This window comes from Zootermopsis nevadensis, unplaced genomic scaffold, assembly GCF_977971745.1.
Source record: "Zootermopsis nevadensis isolate Lab colony 2312 unplaced genomic scaffold, Znev_1.0 Znev_ptg000021l, whole genome shotgun sequence".
Lineage (NCBI taxonomy): Eukaryota > Metazoa > Arthropoda > Insecta > Blattodea > Termopsidae > Zootermopsis > Zootermopsis nevadensis.
The window spans coordinates 22,074,026-22,099,796 of NW_028259153.1; the positions used below are offsets into that span (position 1 = coordinate 22,074,026).

The 25,771-nt window shown below is 38.9% G+C and overlaps 2 protein-coding genes across 8 annotated transcripts in view; one reads left to right on the top strand and one right to left on the bottom strand.

Moving 5' to 3' along the window:
* The window catches only part of pyd (zonula occludens-like protein polychaetoid), a 69,468-nt gene extending 53,849 nt beyond the window's left edge, over nucleotides 1-15,619 (bottom strand). Inside the window, exons 1-3 of one of the 6 annotated variants that reach the window (XM_022064621.2) lie at nucleotides 15,004-15,619; nucleotides 13,841-14,014; nucleotides 9,850-9,985 (exon numbers count right to left, since the gene is read on the bottom strand). In XM_022064621.2, coding sequence (XP_021920313.1) covers nucleotides 9,850-9,985; nucleotides 13,841-13,953 — 249 coding nt within the window. In that variant the 5' untranslated portion in view covers nucleotides 13,954-14,014; nucleotides 15,004-15,619. Of the gene's footprint in view, nucleotides 1-4,712; nucleotides 5,113-9,849; nucleotides 9,986-10,515; nucleotides 10,578-13,840; nucleotides 14,610-15,003 lie in introns of those variants that run through there. The other 5 variants (XM_022064620.2, XM_022064624.2, XM_087353058.1 and 2 more) reach the window with 5 other exon arrangements.
* A 461-nt stretch (nucleotides 15,620-16,080) lies between these two features.
* Nucleotides 16,081-25,564, top strand: Atu (Another transcription unit). Of its 2 annotated transcripts, none has more exons than XM_022064703.2 (12): nucleotides 16,081-16,216; nucleotides 16,786-17,010; nucleotides 17,103-17,801; nucleotides 19,608-19,805; nucleotides 20,295-20,382; nucleotides 20,852-21,012; nucleotides 21,617-21,810; nucleotides 22,234-22,439; nucleotides 22,591-22,753; nucleotides 23,516-23,731; nucleotides 24,260-24,458; nucleotides 25,155-25,564. In XM_022064703.2, exons 1-12 carry the CDS (start codon nucleotides 16,168-16,170, stop codon nucleotides 25,376-25,378), a joined length of 2,622 nt encoding a protein of 873 aa, XP_021920395.2. In that variant the 5' UTR covers nucleotides 16,081-16,167; the 3' UTR covers nucleotides 25,379-25,564. The 2 variants fall into 2 exon arrangements, with proteins under 2 accessions (XP_021920395.2, XP_087208487.1); XM_087352361.1 differs by having other exon boundaries at nucleotides 21,620-21,810.
* Nucleotides 25,565-25,771: the final 207 nt, after the last annotated feature.

Sequence of the window (25,771 nt, forward strand, 5' to 3'; positions counted from 1 at the left end):
ACTCGTTGGTTCTCCTTACCTCGGCGAATGACGTAATCGACGGAAGACAGATCAAAACAGTCTTCAGCTTTCACCTGATGGACAAAGAATTTGAAATCACGGGTGGGCCTCGAAAAACTGGAGCGAGAGACCGCCTATGGCGTATCGAAGTGAAGAGAGAAATACACGTCGCCAAGGAAAAAGGACACTGGGAAAATCTCAGTAAAGCGGCCCTAAGAAATATGTGTCGAAACGATTAATAAAAACGTGAGAACTGAGGTTCTCACGGCGACGAGTACGAAAATGGCTGTCTTCTTGGGATGATGAACTGCATAATACTAATCCAAGTCTCAAAGGAACGTACTGCCTCAGTCATCAGAGCACGCTGAGGATGGAGACAGGAAGATCTTCTAAAACGTCGGTCAATATTTTACCACATTAAACGGTGACATATCCCAGAAGACAGTTATCTTCATTATTGAAAACAGAACAGTCGACAAAGGGTGGTCCTACATTCTGGGAGATGGACATGGTGCTACCAACTAATAGTACAAAAATCACTATGTTACAAACTATTAGTTGTTTCAGTTAACTATTCAAAAACCACCCTAAAAGTCAACATTTTATAACTAAGCAGTTCAAATTAAGACTACAAGAAAAATTCCAGAGAGATGATGGTGGTCATGACGATATGTATGATCGGCCCAAATATATTTTTAGAGGTTACTGAGGTCTGCGGAAAATTGTCTCGTTATAGGTTAGGTCTGTCAGCGATCTACGCCCACTGTCATTAATTACCCCAATTGTGGAACAAGACCATAACGCTTTAGTATTCTCATTGTTTTCGCTCTCGCGTTTCGTGAGGATGTACTCCTCGTATATCAACTGCCCCGCGTTTACTGCAACAACCACATAACTACTACTTACTATTAACGTTTCGAACAAAAATTACGAACACGTCCATTCGCAAGCACGTACGACTGACTTTAAACAAAAGATCTCGTCTAAATATAAGAATTCAGTCCGTACCGCAAAGTAAACACAACACTTCACCATTAAGAACATCAAATGGTTAACGTTGTTTAAAGATATAATCGCTGTTTATTCTGAGAATCATACGAAATACATAAAAACAATGTTTGCAAAGACACAGTTAGCGATTGTAAACATTAGGTGGTATATATAGTTACCACCGCGCTTAAAAGTGTTAAAATTAGCTTAACTGCCTTCGTGATGCGGAATTATTCTTGTGTATCATTTATATCGCGGCCTCGTACAGTTATCCTTTAAATTTTATATATAAAAAAGGTAAATTTGTTTCTAGTGCTTAATTAAGCAACAAGCTGTGAAGGCACCGCCCTAATTCGGTCAGGACGACAACGAAACCCAGGACCTCTCAAATTCAAATCCTGTGTTCTAGGAATAAGTGGACAAACTACTCCGACACCATGGTTACAGTCATTTCGATTACTCTGAGAGCTGACTGTCGGTGCCTTCAAAGGAAGCTCAAGTTGTTTCAAACGAAGTGAACAGCAAACAAGTACCACAGGCTGCCTTAATTACATTACTTCGCCGCTGTGGGTATGAACGTCCTTACCATCTGTGATCTTCAGAGGACACGTTAGTTCATGCAGTCAGAAACGAGACAGATGTTTGTTTAGGCTGCCTTTACAAAGACAGAGGAAAAGTTACATCGGGAGACAAACAGAAAGGCAGGCAGATTTTCGACGAGGTTAATACTTAACAAAAATTTTGCTGTAAATACGACAGAATATTTTTGCTCTCAAAAGTGGAGTTAAGATATCCTGGGGTCTCGGGTTCGATTCCCGGCGGTGCCCGAATTTATAACTTGTGTTGGGCAAGGCCGTGGTCTAGGCAACACGGAGTTTTCCTCCGTGGCATCCCAACAATTACTCCATTCACACACAGAAGAAGGCAATGGCAAACCACTTCTGGATCATCTGCCAAGAACGTATATGAACAGGTCCCAGTCCGAGAAAAGGATGGAAGGATCCTGTTCATATGGACCTGTCGTCACACAGAACACTAAATAATATATAAAGGGAGAGTGTGGTTTCAAAAACCAAATGTCCCTTGCAGAAGACAAACTGTTTCTTTCACCAGTAAAACAGATGTAAGAGTCTATCTGCGTTCCTTTGTTTCAGCGAGTCCACGATGAATCGTCTCATCCCACTCGATTTCATCTACAAAGTTCATGGAAAGGATCTAAATTGTGTAGAGAACTGCAGTCCAAAATGTAACGCACAAACTTCATCGTATTCCTCGCAGAAATAAATCTTGGGGTTTCTGTCACGCGACCACCTAGAATTCCACCAATTATGTTCTTCTTTTATCTTACCTTTCTTTCTTTATTCCTTCCTTTTTAATTCCTTTGTACTTTCCTCTCCTTCTTTAACTGCCTTTTCTGTCCAGTTTTCATTTATTTTCTTCAAATGATTAGGTAATTTTTTTCAATCTTTCGAGATAAAAACAAATTTCCGTTTAAACATTCATGAAAAGTTTTCTGTACCACCCAAACAGACGACACACCTAAAACAGATATTTGTGCTCTAAAATCTAAAAAATACTTGACACTGAAAATTTTAAATCGATTTTTATCACGTCCATAATTTTCCTACAGCAATTCCATGTTAAATAAAGTAATAATAAACACAAACATCTCCGACGCCAAACATCACACCAGTCAATCCACTCTGTACTTGATACAGCGTAATTAAACATCATATCAACACGCACTTAAATCATGACTTCCGCGTATTCCGCCTGCGAATCCCAGAACCCGCTTTACAAACGTGGCAGAGAAGTTGCCAGTCGCCAGGCAACTTTGGAATTCTGTTGCGATGGAACCCACAGACGCACGCCAATGTCTTAATGGCGCTTTGGACACTGACGATCTAAAGACCATTAAAAGCAGGGAACTGCATGACCGGTTGAATATCAACATTTTAAAATTACAGGAAAGGAAATCAAGTGCAATATTTTATTATAAAAATCGTTCTTAGTCGACTCTCAAGTATCAAAGCTTTCCAAGAAATTTAAATGAGCGCTATTAGAAGTATTTAATGTAATTTATTACATTCGTGCTACATTCCCACCTATCTTACCATTTATGGTTTAATAGCCCTAGACATAATAGGTAGTACAAATTGTGGGAGGGGGGAATCAGGATCCAACTTTGTTTAAAAAATACTACCTTAAAATAATAAACACCGTATCTTTGGAGAACCAAGACTTGTGATCCAAATAGCAGGTCACTAACCCCTCGGGCAGGTGTTGTTAACACACAAGTAATGGGGGTCGATTTCTTCGCGTGTGGAAAGCGCATATAGTGTGGAGACCACACCCATGCTATCCTCAGGGAGTTGAAACGGAATCGATTATGTGTTCATTGTTACTTCGTTTCACGATGTAATAATATCAGGAAATTCTCATTTTTAATTTCAAATGTTGTTACAATCGTGGGCTATTTCCAACGTACGAAAGACCAAGTTACGCATTGTATTGTTGCAGAAAACGGTTTCTTACATTCATGAAAGAACACAAATTTCCAGAAAAGGCAGTGGTCTTGTAAGATGTCTTGTGTAATCTTTCGGCTCTGTGGCATTGTTCCGGACAAACATCTTCAGGGTCTTAACTGACTAAGTCCCTTCATGCAAATACCAGGAAGGCATCTTAAATTAGGTCACTACCGCTTCCTTCCACATCCTTTCCAGTTCATTATTCACTATATCATCCTCTCATTCGACGACATATAGTCTAAGCCAGTGGTATTCAACCTTTTTTGTTCGCGTACCCCCAGATATAATTTCTCTTCAACTTTGTACCCCCAAAGTTGTTGGTGTATAATTCAAGTTATACGTAGTATATAATCTACATCTAAAATAAATTAAATAAATTACATTACTGATTATTCAGTGTTTATCATAAAATAATATATATATTTTTTTTGGGAATTTCACGTACCCCCTAAGATGTCTTAGCTTACCCCAGGTTGAATATCACTGGTCTAATCTACTGAAATAGCGTTGTTAAATGAACTATAAATAAATATTTAGGGTCTTAAAAAATTTTAAAACCCAGAAGACCACTATGTAAATGCACATGACCGTAGAAATGAAAAGAAAAAGAATGTTTAAAATGAAAAATATTTACGAATGTAACTGGATCGATTCGAAAAAGCCTAACACGTAACACGTAACGTAAAAGCACGTTTCAATTTGCTTAATTAAGCATCATCACATTATCAAAATAATGTATAAATGAAAACATAGCTCCATGCAGTGTTAATCTCGTCGCCAAGACTGCGTCCAATCATTTATATTGACACTGATGTTGAAAATAGAAGACAAAGTTATCACTACGCTTGTTTAAGCTTCATTTAGCGGAGGTTTAGCTCCAAAGACTCTAACCCCAGCAACAGATAAGGATGAGCGCTCACCACAAAGCTCCGGCCGCTCTGACCACAAAAAAAAAATACCCCTCTGTAGGGTGTAGCTGTTGGGTACAAGATTGGGTGGGGTCCAGAGCCGACCTGGACTCGATGATAAAAACAAATGACTCAAGGCGAAAGTTTTGGCGTAATCTGTGTTGAACCTTTTGATATGGGATATTTCGTTATCTAATGTTGGTACTTCCTAGTACTGTAATAAGCCTGATTGAAGGATGTCCTCTCTTTTGCAGACTGAGAGGGTGGTAAGTGGTAAGTAACATACCCTACGGATTTGACGACGCCGTGAATGGCGTTGGTCCTGGTGGCTTGACCTCAGCGTGCCAGCATGCGAGCGTCTCCTCTTGGAAACCGTCGGTACTGACTCGGAACCAGAAAGAAGCCGTCTCAGGACCGTCATCTTGACACTGACGACACACCTTGTTCACAGACGGCTCGTTATTACGACACTCATTGCGATGTAAGTGGGGGCCACGTTGTAAAGGTTTCCCTTATAGAGGCACAGCGAAACAAACGTGAGGTCCGAGGTTCGAATCACGGCCTGGAATTTTATATTGTTTTTCTAAGTCTTACCAGGTATGACTAAGATTTAGCAATGAACGACTGAAACCAAATCTAATCGGAATCACCACCAATGAAAGAAAATAGGTGATGATGATCTGAGGCCAGTTTTAACCTTTTTTTTACGAAGTTTGCAAAAAAAATAATTAATTAACTTTCTTTACCTGTAAATTTTCATACCGACTAAATAATTAAATTGTTTAAAAATCATAGATTTCAATAGTTCGGTACATAATTTCTGAATTGATGCCAAATACTGTTTCTTAATAAAGGTATGTAATCCATAACATGTTTTCTTCAACGAGATATCTCGTTTTTAATATTACTTTTACGAGCTGAAGGAATTTTAGGCGGGAGGTATGGACAAACCATCCGAAATTCTAACCTCTGTTACTTTTCTTTGGATGCGATTGACAAGAGTCAAAGAACTGTCGGAAAACACACAACTTCATTATTTCAGGTGAATAATCTTAACTACATGATGCAGCGTTGTCATTGACGAGTTTATACTAATACAGTGCCCATTTACAAACTGGTGTTGAACACGCGTTTGGCGCAAGTAGACAGAAGGAAACCCTGGGTTACCACATTTAGATCTCAATTACTGGCCAACAGACAGAATAATCTTGGATCGGACGCCAAGTCGTTTGTCACGCCCAACATGAAAACCTTGTCAACCACCGAAACACCGTCGAACCACAAGACTAACACTCCGTCACTACATAATGTCGCGTGCCAACTGATTGTGTTCTGTTGAGGCTCAGCTGGAGGGCGGCTTAAAGAGGAAACCCTACACTGATTCACACACGGCACAGTGGCGGAGCAACACTGGCGTATCATGCCGTCAATTATAATACCCGATTCACGATGTCCATAATCGTAGAGTTCTGCTGTACGTTATTCATGTTAATCCACGTGTTTGTAAAAGGTTAAAAAAAAAAATCTTCAGCTACGTCTGTTACAGATCGCGGGCCTAACCCTTTGAAGCCTAAGCTCGTCTAAATAACATTTAAGAATTCAGTCCGTACCGCGAAGAAAACACTTCACTTCACCATTACAAAGATCAACTGGTTAACCCTTTGAAGCCTAAGCTCGTCTAAATAATATTTAAGAATTCAGTCCGTACCGCGAAGAAAACACAACTCTTCACCATTACAAAGATCAACTGGTTAACCCTTTGAAGCCTAAGCTCGTCTAAATAATATTTAAGAATTCAGTCCGTACCGCGAAGAAAACACAACTCTTCACCATTACAAAGATCAACTGGTTAACCCTTTGAAGCCTACACTCGTCTAAATAATATTTAAGAATTCAGTCCGTACCGCGAAGAAAACACTTCACTTCACCATTACAAAGATCAACTGGTTAACCCTTGAAGCCTAAGCTCGTCTAAATAATATTTAAGAATTCAGTCCGTACCGCGAAGAAAACACAACGCTTCACCATTACAAAGATCAACTGGTTAACCCTTTGAAGCCTACGCTCGTCTAAATAATATTTAAGAATTCAGTCCGTACCGCGAAGAAAACACTTCACTTCACCATTACAAAGATCAACTGGTTAACCCTTTGAAGCCTAAGCTCGTCTAAATAATATTTAAGAATTCAGTCCGTACCGCGAAGAAAACACAACTCTTCACCATTACAAAGATCAACTGGTTAACCCTTTGAAGCCTAAGCTCGTCTAAATAATATTTACGAATTCAGTCCGTACCGCGAAGAAAACACCACTCTTCACCATTACAAAGATCAACTGGTTAACCCTTTGAAGCCTACACTCGTCTAAATAATATTTAAGAATTCAGTCCGTACCGCGAAGAAAACACTTCACTTCACCATTACAAAGATCAACTGGTTAACCCTTGAAGCCTAAGCTCGTCTAAATAATATTTAAGAATTCAGTCCGTACCGCGAAGAAAACACAACGCTTCACCATTACAAAGATCAACTGGTTAACCCTTTGAAGCCTACGCTCGTCTAAATAATATTTAAGAATTCAGTCCGTACCGCGAAGAAAACACTTCACTTCACCATTACAAAGATCAACTGGTTAACCCTTGAAGCCTAAGCTCGTCTAAATAATATTTAAGAATTCAGTCCGTACCGCGAAGAAAACACAACGCTTCACCATTACAAAGATCAACTGGTTAACCCTTTGAAGCCTAAGCTCGTCTAAATAATATTTAAGAATTCAGTCCGTACCGAAAAGAAAACACTTCATTTCACCATTACAAAGATCAACTGGTTAACCCTTTGAAGCCTAAGCTTGTCTAAGTAAAATTTAAGAATTCAGTCCGTACCGAAAAGAAAACACTTCATTTCACCATTACAAAGATCAACTGGTTAACCCTTTGAAGCCTAAGCTTGTCTAAGTAAAATTTAAGAATTCAGTCCGTACCGAAAAGAAAACACTTCATTTCACCATTACAAAGATCAACTGGTTAACCCTTTGAAGCCTAAGCTCGTCTAAGTAAAATTTAAGAATTCAGTCCATACCGAAAAGAAAACACTTCATTTCACCATTACAAAGATCAACTGGTTAACCCTTTGAAGCCTAAGCTTGTCTAAGTAAAATTTAAGAATTCAGTCCGTACCGAAAAGAAAACACTTCATTTCACCATTACAAAGATCAACTGGTTGACGCTGTTTAAGGAAATAATCGCTGTTTACGCTGAGAATCATATGCAACATGAAAACACCGTGCGAACAAAATGCAGTGTTACTGAACGTTAGGGTAGCTGGTACATATAGTTACCATTGTAATTTAAAGGGTTAAATTAAAGGTAATGTTATTCTTATACCATGAACGTATACAAGGGAAGTTTACTTATTTATTTATTTTTGGATTATTTAATTGCGATGTTAATAGCGACTATATTTCCTCAAATCATATGATTAATAAACGATGAATTGGAAAAGGATATGGAAGGAAGCGGTCGCAGCTTGATTTAAGGCAATATTCTGACATTTACTTGGAGAGACTTAAGAAATGCACGAAAAACCCATTCAGGATAGGTAGACTCCCGGCCAAGATTTTAACACAGGACCTCCCAAATACGAAACAGGCGTGTCAGCCACTCAGATGCGAATAATTTCGATCAAGACAAATTGTTTTTTTTTTTATAAAAGTTGGTACACATTGACACAACGTTCTAATATTTATCCAGGGGGGTCTTTCTCTGGTTGTATACCAACCGAAGATCGAAAATAACAATTGAATTCTATCTCATACCGAGGTAGAGAATGCTGGGAGATAAAACCTCCACACACACACGTACGTCTTAATATTATTCGCGGGGCCGACTTCAGTTTTTAATGAATTCAGTTGCGCTGTTCGTTTCTTATGACCGATATGCCACTTTTACATTACCAGCATTCCGGGCAACTCCCCCCAGAAATGCAAACTGCTGTGCTGACTACGAAACCTGCTGGTCGACTCGGAAATTAAAACTAAATTTCAACAACACATTGAGCCCACGTTTGAAACAGAATTGTGTTTTCGCTTGTAGGAAGTAAAACCCAAATGGGCTGAATGGGAAACCAAAATAACGGAAAGCCTTATTTGAAACTGGAACGACACCGGAGAAAAGTCACGATAGAAAAGTAATAAAATCCGGAGACTAGTGAGAAAAGTTGATAATAACAGGGCTTCCTAGCAAAAATTATATTACCGTAACTGCATAACAACGATGTTTTAATATGACAACTTTATTTTCCATCAACAACAAGTGTTAAAAATCTTATTTGAGATTTCTAGACCTGAAGATGGAAGCAGTATGTTACTCCGAAACGTTGGTAAACAACTAAGGTGCGCAATAACCGAGAATACAACCAACTAAACTGTGCAAAAAAAACAAACATTTTTTTTGACAGAAGTCTTCGTCGACTCATGTGTTCTGTGCACTTGCTAATACCGTCGGTTTAAACTGACGACGTTGAGGATTATCGTCCTTGCCGGTTGAGTTGGCAATAACAACACAGTGTGAGGTCGCTAGTGTCGACTTCCGTTCCGTCCGTTTTCACAGAAGCGTGAAGTGTGACAAAGATTCTTCAACGCTAACACGAGTTACTCTCATGATAAACATAGACGTAAGAGATAAACTTATCTAAACTTTTGCATGCATCGTATATTCAGTACCAAAAAACATTATTTTTTTATGTTTCTGAGCTATGCCGAAGCTCACCTAGATAATATATAAAGTTCCGTCCGTACCGCAATGAAAACACAACTCGTCACCATTACAAACATCAATCAACAATGCTGTTTGTGCTGAGAATCATACGAATTCCACAAATATAAAAAATACAGCGTTATTGACTGTTCTAGCAGGTGACAGAACTCTCCAGACACAAATTTATTACAACGCAGTTCCAACAATGGACATTTATCACCTAAAACACTTTAGTTTGAAGCTCATTGTTTTGACACACTAACACGCAAGGCTAATTTTGGGAACTCCGGTATACAAAAAGGTGTGTTTCTTTCGCAATGTTGCAGATACGCTTAATTCCGATTTATAGACACACGAACATATGTTCTCTCTGTAACCTGATCAGAGGTCATAATACATCACTTAACCAGAGTCTGTGGAAGTTACAATTTTCCTCACCAGATGGCAGGAATGCAACTGACAAGAGCACCATCTATACCATTCTCTAGCATACTAACTCGATTCTTCAAGCCTGTGGGACTGCGGATCCCAGGACACCCAAAGTCCCAGAATTTTAATTACAAATCTGGTACCAGAACGTCTTTGGCCTTAGTATCGTAATTGGACCTGTTGGACCCAGAATACCTTGGATCCAGCGTAGGAAATTCTGACCCAATTTGTGGCCTCTCACCTGCTCATCGACGGGCTCCTCAAGCACTTCCTTGTTGGCTGGGTGGTACAGCAGCGGCCCCGACACCAACGACGAGCGTCCAGACGACGGCGTCAAGGTCCCTATCGCGCTCTCGCCCCCGCCCAGTTCCGTTCCCCTGCCAGGGACAAGAAGGGACGCCACTGGTGAGGAGGAAATACCACTACCAGAATGCAGGTTTAAGTCACTTAAAAGATCATTTTTAAGTGCTTACTTAAACACGCCTGTAATATCTTCGTGTCACTAAGTTCGTTTCTGTATTAGTCAGCAAAGTCTGTCACGCTCAATAAATTTTGAAGCGATGTTTACGAAACTTATTATGAACATAATTAGTCGGTACTTTTTAATGTCTTATCATTAATAACAGTGAGTACGACCGTCATTTGGTAACTCGTAAGGTAATCCACTAGAGGTATGAATTACAAGCCTACACTAAAACATTTTAAGGACAATTAATATTATAGATTATTTCCAAAATTCATTATTAAGTCCGCTTTAACGTCAGCCAGCGACTAGTGCAGTTTAATCAAAACAAAACATTATTTCACGCTTCACAAACTCATGCATTTGATACAACGTCGTTAAACAGACAATTTCTTAAATACTTTAAACGCACTGAAGGGTATAAATAGTGTAACTGAGACGTACCTCGAGAAAACCAAACGCCGAGACAGAAGACCACTCAGCTTACCCATTCTACAACCACTAAATGCTCTGGCTTCATTCAGGAGACACGCAGAGATTCTAACCCGCATCTTGTATGAGGGGGAGGGGGTCTAAATAATCCAAACGACGATCAAAAGCTTCCGTTTGAACGCCGTTCGTCGAAGAATCAGATAAAGGAAATCCACCCTCTTGTTAAAACCTACCATGTTCATACTACTCACGATCTGAAATCATCCTCCCAATCTAATCCGACGTCATATAACCTACAAAGTTGCAACGGAGTCGTTTAATAACCTACGAAAAAAAAAATACTTCGTCTGTCTTACTCAGTGATGATTATAGAAAAGTGTGAAGATTATCATTAATTCTTTCTTATAATTCAATCTCAACTCATTATTTTTAATCACCCTATACCTCAAAGATCCATGTTCTATACTGCCAATAAACAAGTAAATATCTTAATCCATGGAGCAAGGTCCTTAAAAATTCCTCGCCTTTTATGGAACGCGAACGTTCATTATCGTATTCACAACAGCCTGCCATTGTTCAGTATCTACAGTCTAGGTCTTCTGAGCGATCTCTTACCATCAGACTTCCCAACAAAAATTCTGTACTTATTTATCATTTCGGTCATCTATTCTTTTATTTTATCATCCTGATAACATTTCGGCCATTCCCGGCTTATCTCTCGTCTTTCATTTGATCATACTGATAATATCTGCTAGATAAACAAACAATGTAAGTAAATAAACCAGTTTAAAAATAACAATCATTTCAATAAACCAAAAAAAAAAAAACACGCAGTTACAGAAGAACAACAATGAATGTAAATAAAAGTTATTAGGTTACTTGAATGTTTTGCGTTACGTTAACTCGGATTTAAACAGAGCGCAAAGCAAACAAAAGAATGTGTTTTCCGTTATACAGATTAAACAACGTAAAAATAAAACAAACGCGATACGACTCCGCGCAAAACCGATGCTCTTTTGTTTTTAATCGACTTACGAATCAGGAAATAAGAAATAATAAGAAAAGAAGTTTAATAAACGACAATAATGGTAAGACTTGAGGTTATAATAATGGTGTTCGATGCCGGGATAAAACCTGGATGAGTCTGCTGTGAGGTCGGAAGCGGGGGGGGGGGGGGGGGGCAGAATCTGTCACCTCTAATTGCCCATTTCCGCCGCTAGAGGGGAATGACATGCAACCCTTCTCGCCTTGACAATTATGAGTGACGGGGTAGGAGGTTTCTCGCCACTACGTCCGAGAATGTAACAATGTCTAGCCGCATGTTTCTCCTCAAACAGAGCCAAATGATGGAGGTATTATTTTTAATGACTGGTAACCTATTTCATGTTACAAACGACTTTCCTATTTCAGAAGCATCGTCGTCTACTTTCGCTGTCAAAATCTACGGTGAAAATGTAATCTTCTGCCATCTTTTGACACTTCAACGTAACTACTTGCGTTTCTTTTTTTGTCGAAAGTCGTAGACTACTGAGGAAACACGCCTATTAAAACAAATTAAGACATTTTCTCAATTAAATTCATTAGCATACTGGGGTAAATCAGGTTTCTGACGTAAGTTTCAAATTCCCTAACAGCAAAATATTTATCAACCTAACCTACGAATTCTATACATCATTTAATTACAGAATGATCAGTGACAAATAAACTGTAAAGGATGTGGAAGGATACGGCATGGCCTAATTTAAGCCACCAACTTCGCATATGTCGAAGATACTGAGGAAAATCATCAGTCAATATAATTGATTTTCTGACCCAGATCGCAAATCGATACGAAACAGGTGTGACGCTCGGTGGCATAACGCGAAGTACACTTAATGGCAAAGTAGGATCTCACCTCCATGTCCCCCCCTCTCCAGAACCAGAGTTCAATATACTCCCGCGCTATCTGCCAGCCACCGGACCAAAATACACCCTTGGTGATGACTTCATCGCGAACTTAACGGTGTACCCCCAACTGAGAGCGAAATTGGCTCAGGAAGTCGTACGTAATTGCTTACGTCAATTGTTTGGGAGGTGCTGTAGTGAACAGGTCTGTCTGTCTGTCTGTCTAAACGGTGAATCACAGTCACACACCTTGTGGGGACTTCGGTACTCCAAACTAAGTTATTTTGAAACAGCAAAATTATGAAGTTGGAACGAAAATTTACGATAATCCATTACCTCAAAAAACTTAAGCGGGTTGATTTAAGTTTAGTGACGTCTGTAAAAAATTTAAATAAAATTACAGAATAATAAGGCGATTCTACCTGTTAATAAAACCAAATCCACCAAATACTTTTCACAAACATTATTTTAAAAGACAACTTTAGATTTTTCCCGTCATTATCAACGGGAAAATTTCTGGTACTGTTTACTAATAAACACATTTTTATAGCTGCAGCTGCGATTGTGAACCAGACGTCAGGGTTTTTTTTTTTAAAAAAAAATTGACTGAGTTAAAGAGTTTCGTGAGCTAATGGACTCAGTCGATGAACTTATCCAGAGACAAATATTTCATTTCTGATGGCGCCGGCCGAGCCCAGAAGGGCAGGAAACACTCGGCTGTGTGGTCCTGTCGGCAGAGAGCGCGGGCCGACAGACATATGGCAACAGATAAACAACACACAAGGCATCTCCCCCCACCCCCACATAACATCAGAAAAAAAAAAATATATACTAGCATCTTCCTGTTTGACTTTAATAACAAGCGTGGAAAGGCACAGACTACTCCAGTTTATTAACTTTTCTCTCTTCTCTTAATTTGTTTATCTCGTCCTTCATTCCCTAATCTTTTTATTTATTTATTCCAAGGTCTTTCCCGTATTCTTTGACCGCAGTCTCTCAGTCTTCATCGTGGTCTCTTGGTTTGTGACGCCATGAAGATAATATTTCCCTGAAGATGGAGGCGATATTTCCCTCCGAAACATTGTTAACCACCAACAAGACTACATGGTTGTTTCACCCAGAATATTATTGACCACGATGGACGTTTCAGACGTTTAGGTTTACGTGTCTTTATCATGGAATCTAAAGAATAATATTTGGACTATAACCAGATTTACGTCTTACGTCACAAAAATATGTTACGAACGGTGATCAGGTTTTTGGGAATTCAATAAGGTTCGATTGGAACCCTCAAGGTGACGATGTGTTCATATTTCGTAATTTTTAAAAAAATACGAAAAATAAAGTTTACGATTTTTTTCGCACCAAATTTCAGACGCCTAGACGCTTCAGTCTGTTAGTTTTTTGTTGTTGTATGAAAGCTCCGAACAGCTTGTGCTCTGACAGTACTTACGGCGAGAAGCTATAAAGCCCCTGACACATGTGCAAAGGCACGAAGTATCCGACCTGGGGCCACACCTGGGCGGTGACGCTGGGATTCCTCTCGTTCAAACTGTTGCTGTCCATTTTTACGTAACACCGATCTTATCCACTATTCAGGTACACGACACGGTGTTATCAGTCATTGCTGAACGTGTAAAAGTAACATTTATATAAAAAAAAATTCAAATCGCCCGTACCTGAACAGAGCCCCTGCAATATTCCAGAAACTCATAATTAGTTTAATTTTCCGGTTGGTTATTTAACGACGCTGTCTTGAAATGAGAGACCCCATGTAGCCGAAGCTCACCTAAATAAAATTTATTAATTTAGTCCGTACAGTTTCCCTGTTAGGGACAAGAAGTGTGGGTGAAGATTGACTGCCAAAATTTCCCTTTGAAGCCCGAAGTTGATATAATTAATATATAAGAATTCAGCTCGTACCGCGAAGAAAACACTTCACTTCACCATTACAAGGATCGACTGGTTAACGCCGTTTAAGGAAATAATCGCTGTTTACACTGAGAATCATACGAAACACATAAATACAAAATTAAGAGCTACTGATTGTTAAAGCAGACGGTACGTAACAGAATTAGTGGCTTCTTTCAAAGAATTATGGCGTAATCTACACGTCGTAATGAAAAAAAAAGTTACAGGATTATTCCTTATTCCCAAGGAATACGTTGGATAAACACATGAAACTCCCATTCCTTTCACGGGACGCGAATGAATATTCATCATTTCAATTACAAAGTTAAAGTATCCTTTCTCGAGCCTTCAAACTCCCGTCGACTTTTGTGCGTTACGTCTAGAGATAAGTGAATCGAAACTCAATGTAGATTAATTATAATAACAATGAACGGTAATTCAATTATCGAGAGTGATTTCCAACCGAAGGAAACCGTCTATGTTCCTCCAGAACGCTGGTATCTACCTACAAGTTAACAAAGCGTCACAACCAAGAATGCCAACATTGATGGTTTATTACTAGAACTTTCGTGCAACACATAAATTGGGTTTCGTGTCAGTAAATGACTCAAAAGTAGGAAATAACACTCGGCCTACTCAATATTTGACATCATACACACATGACACTCTGTGGGTTAGAAAAAAATTACTACAGTGAGTAATCACCATGATATAAAGGCGTATCTGAGGAGTGGAGATAAAGTTCCACGCGGTCTTAATATATCTGTAGAAACAAGTTGTTAATTCCTGCCATTCTGCCTTACACAACCATTCTCTCATCTCACTCGATGCATTTGATACAGCGTCGTTAAATAACGTTTAAACCATTTTGTTTATAGGCCTGCGTATCTTAATCTTGCGGTCAACGAACACAACAATTATGCCAGACGGGATACTACGAAACAAACAGAACTGAGAACCGGCCGTGGCATATTTTAATGTTCTACCACGACAATCGCCGAAAGTAACAGAAACACTACACTCCTCATTTAAAAACAACGCACAAGATAAATTCGCAACGACACGAAAAGTCTTTACTACTGCACGGAACTAACTGAGGGTCACGGGTTCAGTCTCGGGTGACAATGTTTTACTCTTCACTTAATAAACACGTCAAATTTTTTCACTCGTGTTTGTGTATACACAAATTCAGTTTATACTAAGCGGAAACACACAGACGTTACACATCAGGAAGCACCGGAATCATTTGCAGAAACGGTAAATTTGTAAAACAAAAAAAACCCTCTAGCTCCATTACAGGTAATAACATTTCACTTTCACTCCAAAAATAAGCCACGCCGTACGCCAGAGAGCAAGATACTGAAATAACCGCATGTCATGACGATCATAGTTTGGCTTCGTGCCGCTAGATGCCACCAGTATATAATAAAAGTAGTACTGTCCATAAAAGATAGAGAAAGATGGAATATAGAGGGATTGAAAAAATAATCAGATTTTTCAGAGACAGGAAAGACTGGTTTCATTCATACATACATGAGGATTTTGTTAATCAGGGACACTAAAGAAAGTTAGGCAGGGCTAACAATCAAAATTAATTTCTTTTAAAAAACTTAATAGATGATTGTATATTCTATCACTCGATCGGGACTTATATTCATGAAGATCAGGGAATTCAGAGAGCTAGACAGGAGTATTTGTGCCAGACACTTTTTATTAAACACTAACTAGATTGCTTGGGGAACCCGAAGGTTCATGAACTAACCAAAGCCCTCCACCGGTCTTTGTCCTTGGCTAGCAAAATCCAATCGCTTTTATGAAACACACCAGTGCAATTTGCGGGAAAGCTTTGTTTAGAAGGCAGTGGGAAACATGGCTCCGTCGATCTCAAACAACGATTCCAGTGACGCGGAATCAGTTGGTAATGTAAATAGAACGTATAACTGTTAATACAAGTAGATTTACCTGAAACACAACGTATTTATTAATGCAAATTAGGTTTTTTCGTTGTAACATTTGTCATCTGAATAATCGCAAGGAACGACCATAACCTTACACTACCGTATACAAACAGCTGTACGTAAGAACTATACGAGGACTTCCGAGCAGAACCTGATTGCGGGCTCATAAAACCTACATTTTTATTGCACAGGCTTCTCTTACATATCTTGATTTATTAATGTTCATGAGTTAGCACGTTTGCTTAGTGTGTATATGGTCATGTGGTCCAATGGGCAAGAGGTTTTAATGCTTGTAATTATAAATATGCTACAGAAATAATGGTAATTTAATATTATACATAGAATGGACTATGTACTAACATAACATTCATGTCAGTTTCATGAAAGTCAGTCAACTATTTCAAAGGGTGAAGGGAAGTGTCAGGGAAGAACACATACACACATAGATGGTATGATCACAAGAGCATTTGAGGAAGTAAAAAGTCTAAAAATGATTACTGAATTAATGTTCATTTTATTTTATTCATAGAAAGAGATTCTGGATCAGATTCTGAAAGTGGTGGTGGAAGGTCAAGCCATAGCAGTAGCCGTAGCGGTAGTCCTGCAAGCCATCATGGTCCTGCCCCAACACCTGGACGGGGATCTGTTAATTCAGGCAGTGACAGTGACAATCGCACAGAAGCTACACCAGCTCGATTAAATAACGATGAATATTCACCAGGTTCACCAGTAAATGGAGCAGAGTCAGAGCAAGGTTAGGAACATATATATAACTTTTGATTTGGTCAAGTTAATGTTCTTTATCACAATCCAACTGTTTCCATTACTGTCTCTTGTAAATTACAGATGTGAGGTCACCCAGTGCAAGGTCTGAGGGTAGTCCTCGATCTGATGATGGGTCACAAAGTCCTGGTTCTAATGCAAGTAAGTCAGCTGGAAGCCCACGTTCACCGGTCTCTAATGCCAGCCCACGTTCAGCCGTTTCTAATGCAAGCAGTAGACATTCACGGAGGTCATATGCCAGTCAACATTCCCGAACGTCTAACGTGAGTCAACGTTCTCCAAGATCAGATGCAAGTCAGCATTCTCCCACATCCAATACAAGTCAGCATTCTCCAAAATCCAATGGCAGTCCACATTCTCCCACATCCAATACAAGTCAGCATTCTCCAAAATCCAATGGCAGTCCACATTCTCCCACATCCAATACAAGTCAGCATTCTCCAAAATCCAATGGCAGTCCACATTCTCCCACATCCAATACAAGTCAGCATTCTCCAAAATCCAATGGCAGTCCACATTCTCCCACATCCAATACAAGTCAGCATTCTCCAAAATCAAATGTCAGTCGTCATTCACCGAAATCCAATGTCAGTCCACATTCTCCCAGATCCAACGCAAGTCAGCACTCGCCTCGTTCTACAGGAAGTCAGCATTCTCCACGGTCTCAGAGTCCAGAACAGGAAACAGGGAGTCATCATTCTGATGTGGAATCACACCGGTCACTTTCTCCCAGTGCTGATGATAAAAATCAGTCACCTTCTGGTAGGTTTATGAGCCCACTGATTTCATTTCAAGGTTTCTCTTATTTCTCAAAAGCCAGGGACTTACACTTTGATCCTAAATCAAGTTTACTAGCGCTTTTATCTAGGATGGGGGTGGTTGAAGTCATTAAAATGTTATTATCATTCATACACAATGTTTAAGAATAAGGCATAAATTGTAAGACTTGAGGTTCTCACAGCGGTGAGTATGAAGATATCCGTCTTCTGGGTTGTTGCACTGTGGAGTCTGGTCGATGTTAACCAACGTTTCAGAGGTCATACTGCCTCCGTCATCAGGGCGATCATCGCCCTGATGACGGAGGCAGTATGAATGTTGGTAAACATCTACCAGACTACACAGCGCAACAACCCAGAAGACAGAAATCTTCATACTCTGATGACGGAGGCAGTATGACCTCTGAAACGTTGGTTAACATCGACCAGACTACACAGCGCAATAACCCAGAAGACGGATATCTTCAAGGCATAAATTATTAATAATTATTTTCTTTTACTATAACGAGCAGATTATGGTCAAAAGAAATCGTTTTAACATCGCACATTAGTTTCTTTTAAAGGAATCACAGGTGAAGATATCTTAGTATGAGACACTTCCATGTTTGCAATACTTATGTTCAAATATGACAGACACATCTGCGTATGGCGTACAAAATCCAAAATAAGGCACAGTACAATGAATATTATAACATAAAAATGTTGTATGTATTTTACCAGTTATTCTGTATGGCTGTGAACAACGATCACCTACTTTGAGTGACGAATATGAACTGGACATGTCTTCGGAAAAATATACGGATCCAGTGAATGAGGAATGTAAGATATTAACCAGATGTTGTGGTTGAGTGGATAGCACTTCATGGCAACCACCTCTTCTGACTGAGATTTTGTCTTTTCCTCTGTCACTCCAGGAAAATGCTGGAAACCTTAAATTAAACCATTCCTGCTTCCTTCCACATACTCTCCTATTCATTAATTACCCTATCATTCTGCGCTGTATAGTCTGAGCTAGCAACATCATTAAATAAACCATAAACAAACAAAATGTTATACGTATAACAAGAAATCTTTTGATTTATGCAGTCATCTAGTATTACTGAGGTAATAATATTTAAGTTAAAATTAACTGGACACTCACTTCAGATGGGGAAATGAGATACAAAATTTTGGGTCTAGAAGCCTCTGACAAAAGCCACTTGGGAGATTAAGAAGGAAATGACAGGATAACATTGAGAGGGATCTTACAGAGAGGTTGTGAGGATGGGAGATGGACCAAACTTACTCAGGTTCATGTCCTATGGTAGACTCAGTTGTCTACTGCCAGAGATCTAATTAGTAGTTAACAGAGTAGCAAGTAGATTTGTTTCCATCTGCACAGGATCGTTCAACAAGTTAATGGACAAAGTCTAAGTGATGTAAGTATGGGGAGCAACATGCGTAATTTTCTTTATTTATACAGTTTGTCCCAAAAAGGTGTACACACACATGTAGTGAATGAAATAAAGACATTTTAATAAACTAAAGCATTACGTATGTTAGCATTTGCACTTGATGAATTAGCGAGTCTATTGTAGGTATTCAAAGTGACCACCGTCAGGTTTGTCGCACAGTTGACAGCAGTGAGCAAATGACTTGCAACCAAAGTGTGTATGTGCATACAGCTTTTTGGGCTACGCTGTACTATGATATATTAATTCAAGCGGGAGGTGTAACCACAAATACGAAATGTGTCTCGGGGACAGGTAAATGAATATGTTGAGATCCTGTCAGGACTGTAACCTCATTTTAGGCTCTCGGTCTCCAAGCGTAGACAAAAATCAGTCGGCTGCAGGTTCTCGGTCACCAAGTCCAGCAAAAAGTAAATCACGATCATCAAGTCCTCGTGATGAGGATGCCCAGAGCAACAGCGGTTCAGACAGATCAGCCAGAGGTTCAGATGATGAAGACAAAGCATCAGTGAAAAGTGGAGGGGATGATGAGAAGTCTGGTATGTGGCACTGAGGTGTTTCTGTGATTTGAGAGGATGTTTTTACTATCGTTCAGGTGTTCGTCTTGAAACTTCAATGTTTTAAAGAAGAATTTTATCAAAATAAACTTTAGTCCATCTACAAATGCTATTTTAGTTGCATGAAGAAGAAACAGAATAAAAAATCAAAATTTTAGGTTAAAACTCATTACAATTTCAAAAAACCAGGCATTTAAAAGTTAAAGAAATTCTGGTGTCAAGTATATATCCCTATAATATCTTTACATTTTAAGATATAGCAAAATATATTCATACACGAAAAAAAATGCATATATAATATGTATGCATGCTATGTTTCTAAATTAATTTGTTCACTAACCTCAATCCCCCTCCAATAATGCAATAATATTTCCGAGTCTGTGCACTGTGAAAGTTAGAGCAAATCCTGAATTTCATGTTCTGCTCCCCCCTCCCTAACTTTCTGTATATTCATTTTGAATTGATATTTAGATGGTGAAAAGACGTCAGTAAATGGAAAAGGAGATGATAGTGGTGATGAAGAAGGAAAAAAATCAGGAACTGACAGTGAAGATGAGAGGTGAGAGTCAACTTTGTGATAATAAATCTCTGAAAAATATGCAGTGTCCATTAAAGTATTCTTTTCCTTTTGAATATGAAATAACTCACTAGCTGTGTGACATTTTTATGTAGTTTTCAATTTGATGATGATAATAAGTCAACCATCAGAGCTGTGTGAAACATTACAAAACTTTGAGGTTATATCTGACAACTATAAAATAATAGGAAAGTGTACTAATGAAAATTGTTCATATAAATTGGTTGCTTAATTTTTTATTTATTAATTTCTAATATATGCTACCTCCATAATACAGACAAAAGCATTTTAAGGTAAGTAGGGTTCAAAAGCATTTCCCAGAACATTTTGTTTTCAATTTAAAAAGAAAGCGTACAGGAATAATTAAAATACAGGTCCAGTATGCAGTAAGCTACTAGCAGATCCCTCTATTCATATGTCTGTGCCTTGTGTCAAACTTTGTGGTATGTAGGAAAAGAAAACGTGCTACACCAAGTGATGCTAGTGGTTCTGAGAACGAGAGCAGACGTTTGCCTAAGAAGAAGCGATTGGCTGCGATTGGCTCTGCTAGTGATGACAGTGATGCTGGTGGGGCAAAGGAAAGCGGTGATGAAGATGAGAAGGAACAAACAGGTACGATAACCTCATTCTTTTATTAACAGTTATAATATTTATGTTGGAAAATCTCATCATAAGGAAAATACTTGGGAAACCAAGATACATTTTCATTAGTGTTCTGTCTGACGACAGGTCCATTCTTCTGCCCAAAAAGAGTTAACCAAGATAGAGAGAAGTTAAAATAGGTTTCAACATAAATTATTGTGACAATGTGAACTGAATACATTGGGCTCAGGATATAGTATAATAGCAGGTTATGTAGTGGTAGTGATGAAGTTTTGCTTTCCGTAACAACAGAACATTTTTTTGAATGGATGAGTATATAATGAGTGCATAGGGAGGTGGTTTCGCTAACATTTTGACTATGTCCTTTACCGGTGGTTGTTTTTCATGCATTGTCATTATCATCTTGTTTGGGAGTAGTTGAGGCATGCATAAAAATATTTGAAGTAACTGAGGCAGTTGCACAAAAATGTATGGTAATCTAATGTATATAATATCCTTTTTGTGATTCTGATCCATAACATGCACTTATTTTTCATTGCTGTACCACAAAATGAACTTAAGGATAGCTTTAATTTAAGTTATTGCAATTGCCATGAAATATGTAATATTCTAGCAGCAGATGCCGCCATGCTGTTTGGAGATGCAGATGACATAACATCAGATGAGGATGAACAAGAGGAAGCTCCAACTGCAGGATCTCCAGCTTCAAAACATGGTTCAGGGGACGAGAGAGACAGTGTCAAAGAAAGGAGTCCAGACCGCGATGAAGATGACGAGAACAAGACTTCAAAGCCTTTCATTGAAGATGTGGGTATTTGTGAAATGATGTCCACTCCCTCTCTGCAGAAGTAAGACAGATGAACCAGGATAGCAATGTAATTTGAACGACTGAGTTCTAATCCATGCAAGGGCAAAATTCTTTTCTTTACACTGTCAGGCTTGTGCTGTGGTCTGCAAGCCTCATTTATTCAATGCGTACTGGGGATTTCTTTCCCTAGGGGAGAAACAGCTGAAGCATGAAGGAATGGAGGGATGTGAGCAAAACATTTTGGATAAGAGTTTAGAATTTGGATCCATTAATACGTAAAGCAGCTGATAGGATAATCATGATTTCTTTCAAATGCTTCAAAATAAAGAAACTAAGCGAGGTTGCAGGAAGACTTAAAAAAATTTGTAGAAAATTTCCAAAGAATTAAAATTACCATATCACACTGTTTCTATCTGCTGTAGGAAGAAGCCGAGAAGGAACCCTATGAACCTCCCCCAGAGACGAGGATTGATGTGGTGATCCCAAAGATCAGTTCAGATTTAGGACGAGAAATCCACTTTGTGAAGTTGCCAAACTTTTTATCTGTGGAGACACGACCATTTGATGCAGACACTTATGAAGACGAAATCGATGAAGAGGAGACTTTAGATGAGGAAGGACGGGCTAGGTATGGAAAAGTATCATAGAAGTTTGGACCATTAAGAGTACTGGAGCGCCAGAATTTATATATAGTCTACTGTCATCATTTTATAAGGAAAAACAGACTTCTAGTATTAGCCTCCTTTCTTATTAATTTTTTTGTTATTCTAATTGCGCAGGCTAAAATTGAAAGTGGAGAACACGATACGATGGCGCGAGGCATTTGACAAAGAGTCAAATCCGTGCAAGGAGAGCAATGCTCGGTTTATCCGCTGGTCAGATGGCAGCATGTCCCTCCATCTTGGATCTGAGATATTTGATGTCTACAAACAACCGTTACAAGTCAGTCACAGTATATATATGTAATCTGTCATATTCAGTAGTACTGTGCTTGCATGTAAAGAAATTAATTTCTTCACAACTATAGTAGGTGGTCAAAGAAATTAAAACTGAATAAATGTGGTGCTTGGCAAATATTTTTCATTTAGGAACAGCACATGCACAGAACTGTACATTTCAACTGCTGCTGTGGCATCACATACGGCAAGCTACTTGAGCTTGCGTAAGACAGAAATGTCAGAAATTTGAAAATTATGGTGGTACAGAACCAAAGATGAAGCAACCTTCATTGAACATGGTGTTGGTTATAGTTGTTTGCACTTTTAGTGTATGTCTGCGAGTTGTCAGATTTGAACATCTACCAGAGATTGCTATCCATAGGTTTTATGCCACAGTACATTTAAGTCTCTGATTACGATTTCTCTGGCAGACGACGATATGAACACTAAGTGAGGGACACTTTATGTGGGGGAAATTAACGTTGACATAATTAATCTGGGATCACTGAAATTGGACTTTAGTCTTTGGAACATTAAATGGATGTTTAATTATATACTAGTACCTTGAAAACACGATAAACACTCGTCCCTGTCACTTCCATATCGTCATGCTTGTCATATTTCTGTCTCATTCAATGTTAAGCTCTATACTTGGTACAATTTTGTTAAATAAGCTAAGCTATGCATAGTAAAGTGGTATCCATTGGTGCTTTTAGTTTATCATTACTCAAACATCCAGGTTGACAGAAAATGCTTCTTGTTACAGGGTGATCACAATCACTTGTTCATTCGTCAAGGTACGGGTCTGCAAGGCCAGGCCGTGTTCCGCACCAAGCTGACCTTCCGTCCGCATTCCACCGAGTCTTTCACGCATCGCAAGATGACGCTGTCTCTTGCTGACCGGTCACAGAAGACTTCGGGCATCAAGGTTTTATCTCAGGTTGGCTGGGACCCAGAGCAGAACAGGGGGCAGATGATCAAGGTGAGCTCTAACAGAATTTGTAATGTCGTACGTCCGACAATCCACCTTCTGTTTGTCCTCTAGTTTTTAGTCTGATGATTGCGTCATTTATTATATTTATTATTATTTAAAAAGCCTTGAATGGCTACTGACTTATCAGTCATACTCTGATTTGTAGGCGTTCTTTACACTCTGTTGTAAACATTGAATACCTTACAGGCCTGTTCTGTCTCATACTTTAGCAGAGTTTACGCTGTAAATATGTGAAAGAGTAATGACAGCAAATGGAAAGTTGTTATTATTTATTAATTGCTATTCTTATATACATTTAAGGAGGTAACATGAAACATTACGTGGCTAAACAGTACATATTTTCAGTCTTAAGTCTGAAGTATCCGCTAGGCATTTCTCATAGGTCACTGACCCAATATGCTGGGAATCCGTACTGCCAATTTAAAATAATTTTATTTATGTGAAGATTTAAAAGAAGGAAGTTGGTAAGAGTGAATTTCCTTGGAAAATATTTAAAAAAAAAACAATTTCTTGCAGAAAGAGGAGGAGCGTCTGCGCGCGTCGCTCCGCAGAGAGAGCAAACAGAAACGTGTGCGCGAGCGAGGTGCTGGCAGAGGGTTGAGTGCAGGATATTTGGAGCCTGACAATCGTGAGGAGGAGGGATCAGAAGATGAAGGTGCCATCTCTCTTGCTGCCATCAAAAACAAATACAAAAACAGGGCAGCCTCATCCAGAAGTGAGTAGGCCTAGTCGTCACATAGTGATAAGTAGTTTTATATAGATTGTTCTGATCAATGAACATTTTTTATTCTATACTGCGATTTTTTTCATGTTTAACTAATATGGGACTGTCTGCGAATCGTATGCATCGTTTACCAAAAGTTAAACTTTGGTGGAGGTATCTGAAATACAGACAAGAAATTAAACATTCGGGACGCAGTACTGGAGAATTTGATACATTTAGCTTAATATTATTTGCAGGTTCAGAATTTAGAAATCAAAGAATGAAATACATTTTACATTGTAAAAATTATGTGTAAATTTTAGAATATTGCATTACGAGGAGCTGCGTGAATTATATGGGTCACCTAGCATAGTGAGGATAGTGAAATTGAGGAGGCGTTGATGGGCTGGACATATAACAAGCATGGGGGTGGAGGCAAGGAGTGCATACAGGATTTTGATAGGGACTCCTTTTGGAAAATGACCACCAGGCAGACCAAGAAGGAAATGGGAGAATATCAAAATGGGTCTTAGGGAGGTAGGCTGTGAGGATGGCAAATGGATGGAGTTGGCTAAGGATCATGTCCTGTAGCGGGCTTTGGTGTTGTCGGTGTTGAACCTGCGGGTTCTGCTACCAGGGAGTTAGTCAGTACTGATTTGTAATATGAAGGTTAACGACATATAGAATATATTTATTTGCTTCCAACAGATGACTCCAGGCTTCCCATCTATTCTTCAGATGAGGAGGGTTCTGACTTTGAGGCTCGCAGAGCCAAGAAGCTTGACAAAGCAAAAGCTCTCAAGGACTCAGACGAGGAATCGGAGTCTGGAAAATCTGCATCAAATTCTGGTTCAGGATCTGGAGCGGAAGAGGTCGAGGACGATGCTAGCCATGCTGTCATCCAGTCAATCGAGAGTGGAGATGACGAATAGGTGTATTGCGACGATGACTGTATTTTAATTATTAATAGCAAAGACAATGAATGATCTGCAATCTCTGCCATCACACATTATGGGAATCATTGATTTTTTTAAATACCACATTGCTCAAAAAATTGTAGCCTCGAGTGTTTTGAAAGATGAAATAAATGAATTAAATAGCAGATATGCATTCAGAAACAGCGTAATTCATTTACCGTTGCTACATCTTGGCATTTTTTTACCCTGGAATAAAAAAAAACAATACTTATTAAATAACCAACAAAACAATGTTGAAACATTTTGTTGATTTGGCGTATCTATCAACAGAATAATGATCAATTGTACTTAAAAAATGTAGAATGCAAAACGGACAGTACCTGTAATATAAATGTGAATGGTACACAC

Bases quoted from the DNA above. Each gene is read 5' to 3' on its own strand.
- Atu (XM_022064703.2), top strand. From the start codon at position 16,168: ATGGCTCCGTCGATCTCAAACAACGATTCCAGTGACGCGGAATCAGTT. The intron at 20,383-20,851 runs GTGAGAGTCAAC...TGTGGTATGTAG, and splicing joins ACTGACAGTGAAGATGAGAG to GAAAAGAAAACGTGCTACAC. The intron at 21,013-21,616 runs GTACGATAACCT...GTAATATTCTAG, and splicing joins AGATGAGAAGGAACAAACAG to CAGCAGATGCCGCCATGCTG.